Source organism: Drosophila willistoni, assembly GCF_018902025.1.
Source record: "Drosophila willistoni isolate 14030-0811.24 chromosome XL unlocalized genomic scaffold, UCI_dwil_1.1 Seg142, whole genome shotgun sequence".
In the NCBI taxonomy this organism is placed as follows: domain Eukaryota; kingdom Metazoa; phylum Arthropoda; class Insecta; order Diptera; family Drosophilidae; genus Drosophila; species Drosophila willistoni.
Window position 1 is genome coordinate 1,471,914 of NW_025814053.1, and position 17,260 is coordinate 1,489,173.

Below are 17,260 nucleotides of genomic sequence, written 5' to 3' on the forward strand. Positions count from 1 at the left end.
AACCTTGGAGTTTATCCGTGAATTAAAAACTAATTATAGCAAAATAGTTTCTGTATATTTAAGGCTACTAGAGCCCACTATTAACTAGATATGGGATGCATTTGTTCAACTAAAGGAACTAAGAAGGCAGTGTAGGCATCTCTGTTCGTCGAGTATACCTTTCCGAAACTGGGTAACGAAACAAAGAAGATAAAAACTTGATGAACCAATTATGGCTTAGGCATGTCCATAATGAATTACGACGGGCGTGCGGGGACAAAGCCATTGCCAGCCACTAACTCTGAACTCTTTCGCTATCGTAAATGACGAGGACAACCATGATGATAGGAGAAGAAGAAGCAGAATATGCGAACGAAAAGCGTAGACGGAGACGAAAAGGAAGAGGAAGACAAAGACTATGAAAGTGGCCCACTAATCTATCAAAGCTGAATACAAGCCAACCCAAAGATGATGATGATGAAGAAAAAGAAGTAGACACTGAAAAGCACAACAAATTTCCATGCCACATACCCAAAAAAAAAACAAACAAAACAGAGAGAGAGAGAGGGAGAGGGAGATCGAGATACATAGTTCATTTTCTTACATCTCTACTTTGGTCTCCGGTTCCCACACTCTTCCGTGTGTGTGTGTGTACTCGTGTTTTTATATGTAATATGTACATACGTTTTACGACCTATTCTCCCCCCTTCCCGCCACACTATCCCCCCTACTAAAACCTTAACCATACTGAACCATAGCGATCTTCTCCACCTCTTTTAAGCTACTTTTTTTTCATTAACACTTGACAACAACAAATTTCTTTCCGCATTTCCAACATTTTTATTGTTTTTTTTTTCTTTTGGTTAAAACGATCTGTGGGGATCCATGGAGAGATCAGTTATATAGAGTCATATATTGATAAATATATGTATATGTACATATGTATGTATCTATATGTATTTATATGCGATATGCATGCTTAGCTGCTACTGCACAGATGATGATGAAGCTTATCAGTGGGTCAAGAAACCGATTTGCGTCGCAAAACTGAATGAAATTTTGTTGCAAAGAGACCAGGGGGCAAAAGGAGGTTCTTCTACCTTCTCCTCCTCCTCCCACTCCTTCAGTTGGCCTTAAAGTTGTTAACATCCTTAAGATAATTTAATTTTTGATTACAAGTTTTATATTGAAAGTGGCGCTTAACGAATTTGAATTTAACCAAAAATTAAACAACATGATAGACAAAGAAAGAGAGAGAAACGAAGAAACAAAGACGACGATATCAGCATAATAATAAGTAACAAAAAAGCAGCGCGACAACAAAATAACCTACGATACAACAACAAAACAAAAACAAAAAAATAATAAAAAAATAACAAAAACAAAACCACGGCCAAAAATTTCTCACGCTTTTCTTCTCTGTCGTCGCCGCCGCTGCTGCCTCACAGTGTGCCCCACCAACAACAACAACAACAACAATAGCAGCAGCTTCGTCGTCGTCTTCGTCAGTTGACGATTAAAAAAAACAACAAAAAGTAAAGCAAATTCATTCAGTTTTTCTTTCAGCTTGTGTTTTTTTTCCATATTGGTTTTTTTTATTGCTTGTTTCTAATTGTAGGCGGCAAGTCGCAACAAGTTGCAGATTTATGTACAGTTTTTGTTTTTGTCTGTCTCGCAACCAGGGGAATTCTTAACCCCTCGCCTCCCCCTACCTACATTTGAGACTGTCTACTCAATGGTCGATTCCTTCCTTCTCCAAGGACCCTAAGGATCTCACAAGGCGGATAAGACATCTTTAAGGGGAGAAGGGACACAATTGAATGAATTGCCCAGAGGTATATATGAATACATATGTACATATGTATGTACATACATGTCACCGTATCCTGGCCTTATGATATAGATTTTTGGCGACAGCAATTCACCCTTCATGATATAAGTATAGGATATATCAACAGTCAGAAGCGCCCTTTTTATTTTGCAATAAATTATAGCAAAAACCAGAAGCGATTTTTGCTTATCAGACTCATTACTCTACACCCGCTTACCACTGCCCACCGAACTAAGTCACAAACCACTTTGTATACACTTGCGTAAAAGGGGTATTCCTGATCATTAATGTATGAATCTCAGATCTTAGAATTAGATATTCCCTCAACTGAATCAAGGAAATCCTCTTTATCTCGGATTCAGCTTGACTTCGGTCGAAAATTGAGAATCAGATCGATATCTTTTGGGTTGACCTACAAATTTGAGTTTTGGACACATAATAGTCTTTTCGTAGGGTATGCAAACTTCGTCCATGGCCATAGATACATACTCTCATTCTCTGCTTTTTCCCCTTTCTTCTGTGGTTTATCAGCACAAACAAAAAAGTCTCTGACGATTTTAATGCGTTTTCTCAGGCGACAGCCGACAGCTGGCCTAATCTTTCTTTCAAAATGTAACAAGTCCATGCATGCCTGCAATGTTAATGTTACTTACAATGGGAATATTTCGCAAAATATTGTCTAAATATCTATCATACACAAAAAGGGGTATTTTTAAGCAAAACATTCTAAATATTTTAAAATGTGTTTTGAAAATGAGTACTTCATCTTTTCGCAAGAGATGAAAGACATTTAATTTGTTTCACTTCAAAATACATATGTATGTATATTGTTTTGTAAGCTAATTTTTAATGGGATTTCAATGAAAACATTAAACATTTGATGGGAAATTCTACTTATGTAGTTCGTTTTGTAGTTCAAGAAAAAATTATTTTAGCGTTAATTAGTGTGCCAAAACCACGTCAGGGCAAAAGGCCATAAAAAAACATTCAAAACTCGAATTTTAATTGGCCCCAAAACTATGGTACGAAGATTCTCTTACTCTTCCCGTTTCTTCAAAGAATTCATACTTGAGTTGATCGTATTTGGCCAGTTTTTGAAATGCGTCTGTAGAAAAAGCGGCAAAAGCTGAAATGATGACAAATTACACAAACATTTGTTCATTGAGTTACCTTGAAGATATTCCTTATTTTCTTAAGAACTTTTCGAATGGATATCCTTTAATCGAAACTATGTTGTTCTTTTATTTAAGTCGCTGCTTAACAATTTTGGTGTTTTCTTTATATATTCTAGAAATTTGTAGTGTTTATTTGTTAATTTTTGTTTCAGTCGCAAAAAAAAAATGGTTTAATTAATTAACCCCATTGGCTGGGCGGGGCGGGGTGCCAGTTCAGGTAACCGAGATTTAAGTACATGTGTTTTGGCTTGGTTTTTTAACTGAACGCTTCATCGATAGAGCGTGAAAAGAGTGTTTTGCTTTTATCGTTGTTTGATGTGTGTCTGTGTGTGTGTGTGTGATTTACCCCGCGCAAATGAAAAGCACTGTAAAATTGTTACACCTGAAAACTGAAAATTATCATTATTAGCAGCAATGTTGTTGTTGCTGTTGCATGATGCGCTTGCCTAGGCAACGTTTTAACAGACGCTTAAACATGAATATCAACACCGATCCTCCTCCCCCTCCCTTCTCTACAATCGACTGAATTGTAGGTGTAAAGTAGATGTTGTTGTTGTTGCTGCTGCTGATGATGAGTTTAGACAAATGAATGGTTAATTGCTCAAGTTTATTTAATTGGTTTGTATACCAATCAAAGATTAATTAATAAGAGAGACTGGGGGAACTAGGGGAAAGAGGTTATATTTTTGGTTAATATTAGCAAACTTTTTGAAATTAAATTAGCCTATTTAGAAGTGGCTAAGAAATAGAAGAGGGTTGAGATAGGTGGCTAGAGGATGGAGGGTGGGAAGAAGAACAAATGATGACACAGGATGTTGCTCTTTAGGATTGTTTTTTATTATGTTTAGTTTAGTTAAACACACCCACAAAATGATGTATGTACATATGTAGTGGTAACAATGGAGGGTAGAAGTGTGTAGAGGGATGCGGGGAGGGGGAGGCGAGAGCAGATCTGGAATGCGTTTTGTTTTGTAATTTTTTGCTTTTTTTTTGAATTGTTTATTTTTGTTTTATTTTTTCATAACATTTTTTGCTCACTAATTGAGGTCAATTAGTTTGCACACATACAAATACAAACTCAATAATGTTTGCTCTGGTGGCACCACACACACACACAGAGAACTACGGCGGGGCGACATTGTTGCGAAAAAGCCGAAGACAATCAAATGTATAGCAACATTTGAAATGTTGCCCAACTTTTGCATACATCAAATTAAATTTTGCAATATTATGCATACTACTTACTTGTCCCCCTCTCCCCCCCGTACATGAGAGATATGACTCAACCTCTAAAGTTTCTCTACTTGTGTGTGTGTGTGTGTGTGTGTGTGTGTGTGTCTGTGTGCAAGTTAATCAAGCTTCGTTGTACAATAAAAAGAGATTTATGCCATGTCTTTTATTCCAACCATCGATCATCAAAATGTTCAATTTATGCTAACGAGTGTGAGGGAGATGAACAATAACGACAACAACCAAACTGATTTACACTGTAGAAAATGTTGCCAAAAATTTGTCAACTAAATATCAAACTCAATTCAAAAGCAAAAATCATTTAAGTCTGAGATCTCAGTGTGCTTTGTCCTTCAAAAGGCTATATGGCAGCCAGTAGGACATACATATGTACATACATATGTATATATGTCGTTCTTAACATGCATCTGTATTGAAAGGGTATCTTGTAGTCGACTTGATATGTGCACATTCTTAAATTGACAGTGCACAAGGCAATTTTGTCTGATTTGTGCTTGCATTTTATGTATGCAAAAGCGGCACAGAGGCTTTTCATTGTCCTCCTCTCCTCCTCCCACCAACCGTACCTCACCCCAAATGACCCCCACCCCCACCCCTAGACTACCCTCCCTGATGATATCTCCCTCCTTCTTCACATTTCACTTGAAGAAGACAAAGCGTTTGTTGTTCCGTCTACCGTCAGCGATTTGAATAGGTGGGGGCTGGCACTGGGACTGGGACTAGGACTGGAACTGCGGCCAGGGGAGCGGCAGGGGACAGGGCCAGGGCCAATCAAGACTTATTGTCGTCGATCGTCGTACTTTCGTTCGCCTGGCAGGAAATCGCCACACGCCCAATTAGCAAACATTAAATTATATATGTATATGTATGTACATATATGTATGTATGTGTTATATATATATATGTATGTATGTATTTTAGGCTTGCGGCTCGTTTGTTTAATTTGTGTGCCACTTCGTTTTTTTTTTTTCAATGGAATAAGCAAAAAAATTTAAATAATGAAAGAAAAAAAATGTTAAAGTTTGATTTCGTTGCACAAACATAATTTCATTTTCTTTTTATTGTTGTTGTTGGGGTTTTTTTTTTTAAATTTATATTTTTTGCAGCGTTGGTCATTAGATTCTCAAGCGAAGTGCAGTGAACTCTTTGACGAGAGACTTTGACATGCCGCCAAGGCGCCCTTAAAAGGCAACGGGGAAGAAAGAACGAAAGAAAGAAAGAAAAGAATGCGCAAAGCAATAAGAAAGACAAGACATTACAAGAGAAGAAGAAGCAAAGGGAGATAGTTGTAGTTGTAGTAGTAGAGACAAGAATTGCACAAACATCTTCCTTCTGTGTGTGTGTGTGTGTGTATCTGTGTGCAATGATGTGGCATGTTAAGTAGACATAAATGGGCGACAAGTTGTAGTTAGTTATTGTTGTTGTTAGCAGCAACGTGGTGGGGAGAGTGATCGCAAAGGAGAGGGGTGGGGAAAGTTGATTGACCATTGAAAAAGAGAAGATCAATTTTATTTAAGATACATTTTACAATGGATAAAAAAGGTTAATAATTAATAGAGACACAGTGAAAACTCGCTTAACATACACACTTCTCCCCCTGGACCGCTCCACCGCTGTTATTTTTCTCATTTGTTTTGTCAGAGACTTCATCTCCCTTAGATGAACAAAATTGAGACAGTTTTACTTTGAACTTATAACTTTGTGACTTTACTACTTTATCTGAATGTTATTGCTAAACCAATTCAACGATTATTCTTCTCTTCTCATTACAGAAACCTCCGTCGTGCTGGCCACCGTATCCTGCACAACCTTGGGCTGCAAAAATGGTGGCACTTGCATAACGCACACAAATGGCAAATCCTATTGCAAGTAAGTGAAACACAAAATGTATATGTATAAAGAGAAAAGATTAAAAGAGGTCTCCAAGGACGCAAACAGAGAGCAAGAGACAAGAAAGACAAAATGAGATGAATCGGGTTTCCTTTGTTCAGACCACGAAATTTTGTTGTTGTGGTTTTTTTTTTTTTTTGGTCTAGAGTCTAGACATGGAATGAGACAAAAGAGTAGAATGATGATCACAATGCCTTCTGAACTGGACTTGGACATGGACAATAAAGACGATGGCGACATTCCACTCCATTCCATTCCTCCTCCACCTCCTCCTCCTATATGTCAAATCGTTTTCAAATCTTTTTTCAGAGAAGTTCATCATACAAAAAATGTCTTGACGACGGGTTCGTGCCTTGCGCTTGTTCGCATGATTTTCACTCGGCTCGTTGTGCTTGATTTTTATTAACTTTTTTTTGTTTTTGACCATTTTATTTTTATTGTTGTTGTTGGGGTTTTGTGTGTTTGTCTATGGTGTTTTTTGTTTCTTTTAATAAATCAAATGCGGCCAAAAACCAACGGGCACGTACACAACGCATAACTTTTGCCTGAGTTATTATCGGCGAAGTAGAAGAAGAAGATATGTACATACATATGCGTGTGTATACTATTTTGACTGACTGTCAAAATTTTCAATGTGTTCGACGTGGCATAATTTAAATGAAACAGAGACTGCAACATTGTTGCCGCTGCTGATGATGCACACACACACACACAGGTACAGGTGTATGTGTGTATGTAACCGATCTAGAGAGACGCATCTTTAGCACGTACACACAGAGAAACTTTAATAGATCAGCTACACGCAAACACACACACATGTATGCATATGTATGTATATGTAGTTCAACGGATCAGAAAGATCTCATATCAACATTTTTGACCTTATTGATTGATTGAGTGATATTGATTTGATATTTAAAGTCATGTATCTATATTTGCCATTTTGTCGTTAATGTTGCCTCTCAGTTTTCCCTCCTCTGTTCAGGGAGGGAGCGGATTTTGGCTTAATCGTTGAGACAATTACGTAAAAGCGCTTAGCTTTTTAGGCTAAATATGCGAACAGCTTTTCTCTGTTTGGGTTGGGGATTTTTACGACATTTTTCTCTCGTCTCAAAAACGTTGCCTTGGATGGAGTTGGTCTGCTACGACTCAACTTCAATTTTATATAGGTATATACATAAACATATATATATACATATATGTATATATGTATGTATATGGATGGGTTTGTATGTAGTTTTTATTGTGTTTCTTGGTTTTGTTTTTGTTGATCATCAAAGGCACGATCAAGCCAAGTCATGTGTATCATGAGAAGGAGGTGGAGCAGCAGCAGCAAGCAGGAGGAGATTGTCTTTCTCTTCTTTTCCTGATCTTGTTTCTCTTCTCTTTGGTTTTCTGATCTCCTCCTCCTCCTCTTCTTCCTTCACATCGTTTGAGCTGCTTCACCATGTCTTGATCTCAGTTTTGTGTGGCATGAGAAGGGAGATAAGATCGCTTGAACTTTGAAGCTTTGAGCTATTAGAGTTGAGTTTCTCTCTCCCTCTATCTCTCTCTCTCTCTCTCTCTCTCTCTCTGTCGCTCTCCCACTATTTTCGGTTCATTTCAATCCTCGATCGTTTGATCCATTTACCACATTGTCTTGATTTTGGAATTTGGTTCAGAGAGCAGCTCAATTTTTATTTTTCCATTAGCCAAAATTTGGTTTGGATTTGTTGTTTTCTCCTCTTGGCTGTTTTATTTGGTATTTTGAGTCTCTCCTACTCCTTCTCTCTTCTTCCTGCTCCTCATGCGGCTGCTGCTGCTCCTCTTGTTTGTTTAATTGACTTGATTGCTATAGTTGATCAGCCAAAGAGAAGAGTTTTTGGCCACGACAACTACGTTTTAATGTCTGATCTGATTTGCTTCTCCTTTTTTTGTTGTTGTTGTTTGGGGGGAGTGAATTTTTGCGATGCCATGTCTAATGTCATGTACATATGTATGTAGTTGTATGCAGATATAAAAAATCTTTCTACAACTGCCTATACACACACACATATATATGTACATACATAAGTACATAAAAGAACAATGAATATGATTGAAAAATTTTGGTAAAAGTTAAACAACTTTTTAGCTCTTGCTGCTTGCGGTTTATGACATGTTAATGAGCCCCGCTCAAAAACAAGCAAGGAGGGAGACAGACCAAAAAAAGAAAGAAAACAAAAATCATAATAATAATAAATCCCCGCCATGTCGGTATTCTCTTTGATCTTCTTTTCTTTCTCTTTGTTTTTTTTTTGCACTACAACTATGTACATACATACATACATACATACATATGTACAGATGTATATACATATAATGATAATGATGAGTCAGTCCGTTCCCTCTCAGATCAGATTATAAATATTTTTGCCCACAAATTTCTAGTTGGAAATTTGAGTGTATGTTGAGTTAAGAGAAAATTAAACAAAAATGCACCAAGTTAATCGAAAAGCAAATATAGAATCAATATTGAAAATTTTGAAACTCTTAACTCTATGTACGGGCCGACTCGACTGCTGATGAGGATCAAGAATATATGTATATGCTTTACATACATTTTGGCGACTTTAATTTTAGTGCATGGTATAAAAAAAAGAAGAATAACAAATAAAAAAGTCACTTTATACCAAAACAAAGACTGGGCTTAGATTTCATTTTAGAGAAGGGGAATGCCTACAGATATGTGGTAAAAGAGTTTGATTAATTTGAAAAACAATTTGTTGTTAAAAACAAATTAAATGAATAGCAAAAAAGTAAGTTCGTTGCCTAAGTCATTTGTTTTCTTGATGGGATGGTTGATGAGAAATTTTCCGTTTTTTCTTCTTTCTTTCTTTTCATTATACTTTTTGTTGCTGTTTTTTTTTTGTTGGTTACTTCTTACCACTGTTTTGGCTCACACGCTTCTTCGTGAAGATGAAAAACTAATGTAGAAGAAAACGAGAAGAAGCCATAAGAGAAATGGAAAAAGAATTTCCAAGTGCAATTTACTTTAATTAACTTATCATTAGGCATACCACACGATTGCTTACTGTTTGCGTGTGTTTGTGTGTGTGTGTGTGGAAAGGAAATGACAAAGAAAAGCGTACATTTCCCTGTCTCTCTTTATCTCTCTCTCTCTCTATTTCTCTCCCTTAACAGTTAAATCGCTGAATGATGTTGCTGACATATTTTTTGTTGTTTTGTTTGGCAACTATCGGGTCAGCCATTTTGTTTTGGTCTCTGCCGCGCATCCTTTTTAGCGATTTTTATCATCATCATCTCATCCACAAATTCAGGGCCCTAAAAAAAACTTGTTTGTGCAACCTGCTTTGATTGCTTTTCTGTGTTACAAAACAAAAAAGAAGCCAGGAACAAAAGGGAGACGCGTAGCGAATATTTATTGTGCATTCCTTTTTTTTCGTTCGTTTTTTGCTGTTGCTGCTGCATTTCCAGAGTCCAGCCGAGTTCAGAGAGAGAGAGAGAGAGAGAGAGAGGGAGAGAGAGAGAGAGAATGGCACCTCAGACGCAATTCTCCTTGCTCTTTATTTTGCGCGCCCTTTTCCCTTTTTTTTGTGGCTGCGTGTTGTTGTTGCTGCTGCTTTTAGCCCCGTCTAAAAGGCGTTGGCGTACAAAATTCCTTCAGCCAGTTTATTATTTTTTTCTTTCGTTTTTTCGTTTTTTTTTTGGCGGACCAAATTAAAACGTTTTATTGAAACTCAATTAAGTTGCCCATTCTCACGAAACGTTATTGGGACTCTGGTGAAACGAAGGCAAAGAAAAAGACTGGAAGTAGCAGCCGAATGAGAAGGGGCAAGGGGTGTGCAAATGGGTGGTGTGTGGGAGCAAAACCAATGGAAAATATTTATTTAATTATTTTAATGAGAAGTAAAATGTATGTGCAATATATTATTACATAACCTAAACACACACATACATACATACATACATATGAATGTCTGTGTGTGTGTGTGTGTCTATTTTCATCATCATCATTATTATTATTTCATAGTTTCCCATGGAATGGCAACATTTTCGCAGTTGTCGGCATGTTAGTGAAGCCGCAAATACTAATTAGTGACAAAAATTAGTTAATGATTAACAAATTAATATGAACTGAAGTTGTTTTTGTCTCAGCAAAAGCTTTTTATATATGTTGTAGGTTTAGTTTTGAAGTTAATTCAACGATTTCACTCAAATCACATCAAACTCCATCAAATTTGAGGGAGTCGAAGAGGAATTCTCACATGTTGACGAGTTTTCATCACACCTGAAATCTATACGAGAAGAAGAAGAATGAAAACAACATAAACTCTGTAAAACCAGATCTCTTTTCTACCTGCCTTTGCTCCCCTCCCCCTTCACCAACAAACATTACCAAAAGTAGCAGCACCACCAAAAACAACAAAAATAACAACAACAAGAGTAAATTAAATAAAACGCAGCTGAAAATTTTTGTGTGTCGAGAAACTAGACGAATAGATGGATAAATGGATGGATGGATGGATGGATGGATGGGACGGGATGGATGGATGGAATGGAATGGAATGGATGAATGGTTTGGGCGCATATAGAAAACAAAAAGCGGAAAGAAATTTTTATATACATATGTATGTACATACAAATACAGTTTTGGTGTAATATTTGAACTGAAATGAAATGGGGCGACGGCGGCAGCGGCAGCGGCGGGGTGAGGGTTAGGTGTGCATAGTGTCTCTGGTATTTGCTTAGGCATGCATCACGTGTTGCCCCGTCCCGTCCCCGTTTGTCCCCTCGTCGTTTCGCTTTGCTCTTCTCCTTTACCTTTCCTATACTAGGAACAAATATGAAAACAAAAGAGCGAGAAAGAAAGAGAGACTTAAAATTCTTGCTTGGGACAGAGAAGGGGAGGGAGAGAGAGTATGTGTTGCACCTGTCCAATATCGTCATCAAAACAGAATATAAAACTAGCCAACTCTTCGTTTCTCCTCTCGTTTGCCCACCCCTCCCAATTGCTCTATCTTTTGTCTCCCTTTTCGGTCTTTGTGTTTAGGAGTTTTCACGTGAAAAACATGCACAAAAACCGACCGACAACTACAACAACTACAACAACAATAATAACTCACAAATTCAACTACCTCATGTTTAGAAATGTGAGAAGTATTCCAGTGCAGAGCACCTTTAATGTAGAATTACCATTTCGTTCTCTTCTCTGAGGAGCAACTTACTGCAAAACTCTATTTCATCAAATATTTTGTTAGATCTCAATCCAATTTAAGTATTCGTTTTTGTGTTGTTTGAGCTAATCAAAGTAATCAAATCACTTACCATTCCATTTGAATTGATGAGAAAACTATTTCAATATCTTTTTGCGGTTGGCAAGACTTGAAACATAATCACAATTTGGCCAAGCTTTGGTTATGCTTAGGTGAGATTTCTCACGGAACGTATCAATGAATGAATGGGTTAGTTAGTGACCGCAACTATGAACAAAATCAAAAGGGATATACATACATAATCCATAAATATATATAAAAAAAAATGATTTAATGTCGCTTCGAAGTTCGATGTTCGATGCTCGATCATTCATTCAATCGTTGTCTTTGTTGTGCTGCTGTGCTTATGGCTTCCTAGACGGCAGCTGCAGATAGCCAGCCGCCTAGAGTCGCCTCCGACTCCGATTTCTGGGTATCTAATTTCGTTTCGTAGCTGCTGTGCAATTCACACGACACACACACACACACACACACACACAAACACACACACACACACACACACACACACACACACACAGACACATATGCTGTGTATATAAAAATCGACGTCCACGACAAAACAAAAACAAAAAGCAAACCAAAGGAAACCAAAAATCCGCTTATCGCAGCAGAAACATCATCTACAGAGAGTAAGCAAACAGAAGCAACCAGCAGCAATTAAAGTTGTTGCTGTTGTTGTTGTTGTCGTCGTCGTCCCAACCATTCCAAGGCGATTTTTGTCTTCGTCGACTTCGACTTGGGGACTTGACAAAAAGGCGGCCCAATTAAAGCATAATTATTTAATTTATTTGCACCATCATCAACATCAACAATAACAACAGCAACAACAGCAAACAAACATTGTCGTTTATTTTTTATCGATAACATTTGATCAGTGAGCTGTAATTTTTACTGTTTATATGTATGAATGTATTTTGGGGATTTTTTCTACTATAAATTCAGATTTTGATTATGTCAACTGATTAGCGCATGTATTTTTCTTGCCAAAGATCAGCTTAATTGAGGTCAGTTATTTAGAAAACAAAAAAACATAACCCGCAGACCCCTCAACGTTATCATTTGATGTGGCTCAAATGCATTCAATTCACAAAGTCAAAAATACATTGTATTTTATAATACATTTAGTGGATGTACATACATATGTATATAATAAACTGATAAGGTTAAAGCTGATTTAATTAATACATACATACATACATATATCAAGTGAGGTGGAATTTTGCTAATAGGGGAGATCTCAAAATAAACTATCGATAATACTGATGATTATAAAATCGTAGCCGATATTATACAGATTACAGTTTCATGTTTCAATTGGAATCGAAAAAGTATCGATTTGTCGAGTGCAAAAATGGGAAATCCATATAAGATTTCTCTACATATGATATAGATTGATAGAGTTTACGTCAATCGATAACAATAAATGATTTCTTAAGTATGTAATCGAATTAAAAATGCGAAATGAATATAAGATTTGTCCACTTTTTAAGTAGAACTTCGTTTGTTTGCTGCCAAGCAAATTTTTGCTCAGTGAGTAAAGTATTTATGTTTTGTTGGGTTAACTACAATGTTCAATATCTATGATTCATGTTGGCCCACCTCTATGATAATGGTGTGGAGTGCACACACACACACACACACAGCCACAGACACAGATACAGTCTCTCCAATAAAACACACCCTGGTCCATTGCTGACTTGGTTTTTATTTGCTTGCCAATGCGAGTCACGTTTTTCCACACGAAACAAGTTAACCAACTCCTCGGCTCAACTCACCCAAATGGCCAGACCAGGCCAGGCCAGGCCAAGCCAAGCCAAGCCAATCAAATAACCAATTCAAACTCTCAACTCTCAAAGACACACACACAAGACGCGTCCGTCCTCTTGTCCGTCTTACCTCCTTTACCTTTGTCTCCCTCTGTATGGTATAATTTATATTACATTAAACCACACAACAAAAACGTTTTCTTCATTTTTGTGTGTGTGTGTGTGTGTTTTTTTTTTGTTTTTGCACCTCATTTGAATGACTTAAAAACGGCTGAAAAAACCTCTCTTGTTATTTAAAAAGAAAAATATCGCCAAAAGTCGGTGGTGTTGGCGCTGCTGTTGTTTTTTCTTAATTCGATTACAATCTCCTCGCCACAACTTAAAAATGTAAAATGCACAAAACTTGCAGTCAAAGTTGCCACCGCGCACGCATTTTGAGGTTATATTAGAAGGAGGAGGGACTGAAACTGGACAGAAGGTGGGATCGGATGGGATGGGATCGGATCCGATCGAATAGTATGGTATGGGATGTGATTGGATGAGTCTCGGTCGGCTATTCGGCTCTTCTGTAGCTTGACTTTCGCGTTGTCGTCTACAAATTAATGCTAAATCTAAAGCATTTTCACACACTTGTAACGGGAAACGGTTTGATATAAAAATAAAAAAGAAAAGGAGATGGAATTAAAGTTGGAACTCAAGTTGGTTGGGAGCGCTAAAAGAAGGCAAAGAAGAAAAAGCCGTCCAGCATCTTTAGAGAGCTCGGTTTGGTCAGCCACCTTAATGATTATTCATTGCCTGTTGCTGCTCGTCGTCGATGTGGTTGATGGTGTTGATGTTGTTACCAAGAGAAGCTATGCGTGTAATTTTCTCATTGCTGATCTTCTTTTCTTATTGTGTGGAAGCTGCAGTGAACAATCGATTTGTTGGCATAGCGGATGGGGAGGGGAAGGTGGAGGGCGAGAGGCCTGTAAGTGAGCGAGAGACTTTCTTCTTTGGTCTGATCGGTCGACGATCTTCTTGGGAGTTGAAAAATTTAATATGCAATCAAGATCGCGCGCACAAATTACCGTACATAAAAATTGTTTTCTCAAGGGAAACAACAACAGTAACAACAATGCGCAAATTGTTGTCGTAGTCAATCGATCGAAAGATTCATCGATGGATCGATCCAGTGGATCGAAATCAAAGTCTCTAAGTCATCATCATCATCATCATCGTCGCGTCGTCGTCATCCTGTGCAAAAATGAACGAATATTGCTTTTTAATGGCCTCAAAAAGTATAAAGAAATTTTCATTGATTTGTCTCTGACCCTGATTTATAAATTGTGGGAGAGCAGTAGCAGCCTTCACAGAGACAACATTCGAACATATTAACATGGCAAATAGTAAAGTAGCAGCTCATCAATTTCTAATGGAATACTCATTGTTTTTATATTACCCCATTGGTACATTTTTATATCCTTTTGTAGAGGGTATACTAAAATTAGTCAAGCACCGAATGATTGATCACCCTAGGAAGAAGACTTTCTGAGACTCGCCCAGTCGTTTTCTATATTTGAGAATATTTACCCGAACAGAGTCCTGTATTGTATACTGTATGAGAGAGATGCTCCGCCCAATGGAATGGAAAGTCACTGTCGGTTTGACATTTGGTTGGCTAGTAGTTAGTTAGTTGTTTGGCTGGTTGGTCAGTTAGCTACTTTGTCAGTAGTTTTAACACTTTATAAATTTAGCTGGCCAAACTGACTTATCGGTAAATGTTGATCTCCTATAAACTAGATAGACTCGTACTCGTACACACAAATGTAAAGTGTGAATTGGCGACTATCGGGATTCGTTAATCTTAAATCTCTGTCTCTCTCTCTCTCTCTCACACACACACACTCCGTAGTCGTCCATCCATCTCTATCATCTCCTCTATCTTCTAGTGTGGCTGCTCCATTATCCATTATCTGTTTATTTATCGCCTCTCTTCGTTTGTCTTACAGTTGCGATGCACGTTACGTTGGTGACTACTGCGAACATCGAAATCCTTGCTTGACCATGGGCCATGGACGTTGCCAAAATGGCGGCACCTGTCAGGTGGCATTTCGCAACGGCCGACCCGGCATCTCGTGCCAATGTCCATTGGGTTTTGGTGAATCGTTATGCGAGATAGCCGTGGCGAATGCATGTGATCATACGCGCTGCTTTAACGGTGGCACATGTCAACTGAAAACATTGCAGGAATACACTTGTGCCTGTGCCAATGGCTACACGGGTAAGTTTCCATGATTGGATTGATTAACCAACATAAAAACCCCTACTAATCGCATCCATCCTTGCTTCTGCTCCTCATCCTTTTACAGGTGAGCACTGTGAAACGCAAAATCTGTGCGCCAGTTCGCCGTGTCGCAATGGCGGCACCTGCTCAGCACTGGCCGGCAGCAGCAGCTTCAGTTGCAAATGCCCACCTGGATTCACGGGTCACACTTGCTCGGAAGATGTCGAGGAATGCCAATCGAATCCCTGCCAGTATGGTGGCACTTGCCTCAATACCCATGGCTCTTACAAGTGAGTACAAACTGAACGATCAATGGTCACAATGGTCTATCGATAACTTTATTCCATTTAAGTAGAATCCTCCAGCCTCTCTCTCTCCCCCGTTCACATAACTCACCCGAAACCAAACTTGACAAGTGCAAATTGTTTCGTTTGTTCAACAAAAGATCAGACACGTCTATAATGCCTTGATCTCTCTAACGCCACCGCGAATCTGTCTTGAAATCTATCGATAACATTAAATCATCACCTGAAATCAATTTGCATATTTATCTAAAACTAATTTCTTGAAAAAAACAACAGATTGTCGCAAAAATTGTTATACTCTTTATATTTGTCAAGAGTCAAGCTGATTACCAATTTAGTTTCGATATTAGAAGAAGAGTATTCACACATCGGCGCGAGTTTTAATACTTAGTTAATCTATGGCCCTCTTGGTTTATGCCTGGTTTTATTTGTTGCTTCGAAAACGGCTTTGTTGTTTTAATTAATGGCAATTTAAAACTAATAATTTATAAAATCGCATTCAAATTTTGGCATCGATCGTTTGTAGATCAATTTGCATAGTTTACTGATTTGATTGGTTTAGGTTTTTGTTTCCTTTTTGTTGTCTTTTTGTCTTTCGGCATTTCCAGTCTAGTTAAAATATACAATAAAAAGAAAAATTAAAATGAGGCATTGAAATAAATCAGACAACAGATCTCAAATATCCGGCGCACTTTTTTGTTTTACTTTTTTTCGAACTGGTTCGTTTTTTGTTGTTTTTTTATAAACACACATAAACGTAAATTAAATTATTTCGTTTCGTTTGCCACATCATTTGCATTTTTAATTTGAAACACACAAATTATCGAGGTTGAACTAAGTTTTAGATGGGTTTGGGGCGAAACTAGAAAAGACAACTCTTTCTATATAGCAGAAATCCATAAATGTGTAAAGACCTGGGAAATACCCAGTTGACTAAATTTGATGGGTAATTATCATTCAAAAAAACGGAGAAATATAAATCAGATATACCCGTTTTGGTGGAGTAGGCAGTTGCCTACAGGGTATATAAGCCCATAATTTGAGCTAATAAGTGCGATGTGAACATGTGTTTTGTTTGTTCGTTTACCATCCAAATACATATGTAGATATAGGCAATTAACATATCGCTCAAGAACTTGAAATCAAACTAATTAAACAATCTCAAGTGAGCCAAGTAAATGTGTAAGGAGAGAAAGAGAAAAGGATCACCCATTATTATCGATTGACCACGCCTTACATACATATGTATGTACATATATTTATTTTATTTCGTTTTACTCATTAAATGCCATTCGAATGATATTTTGCCACTGTATTAAATCTGCATAAATTTCATATACAATTTGTGATATTTATTTTACATTTATGCCACATAAAATTGCTAATTTAACTATACACATAGAGAGCCAAGTCGCCGCATTGCCAAAAAGGTAGCTTAGTCATGCTTTAGTTTATGTGATTTTTTTTTGTTGAATAGAATTTTTAAATTGTTTAGCTGTCGGATTTGTTAATTTATGAATGGAAACATAAACAAGCGTATTCTGT

At 37.5% G+C, this 17,260-nt stretch overlaps 1 protein-coding gene across 1 annotated transcript in view; it reads left to right on the forward strand.

Moving 5' to 3' along the window:
• Positions 1–17,260, forward strand: part of LOC6653066 (neurogenic locus Notch protein) — a 39,869-nt gene that overhangs the window by 8,730 nt on the left and 13,879 nt on the right. Inside the window, exons 2-4 of the mRNA XM_023181451.2 lie at positions 6,009–6,105; positions 15,136–15,407; positions 15,496–15,700. Coding sequence (XP_023037219.1) covers positions 6,009–6,105; positions 15,136–15,407; positions 15,496–15,700 — 574 coding nt within the window. The remainder of the gene's footprint in view (positions 1–6,008; positions 6,106–15,135; positions 15,408–15,495; positions 15,701–17,260) is intronic.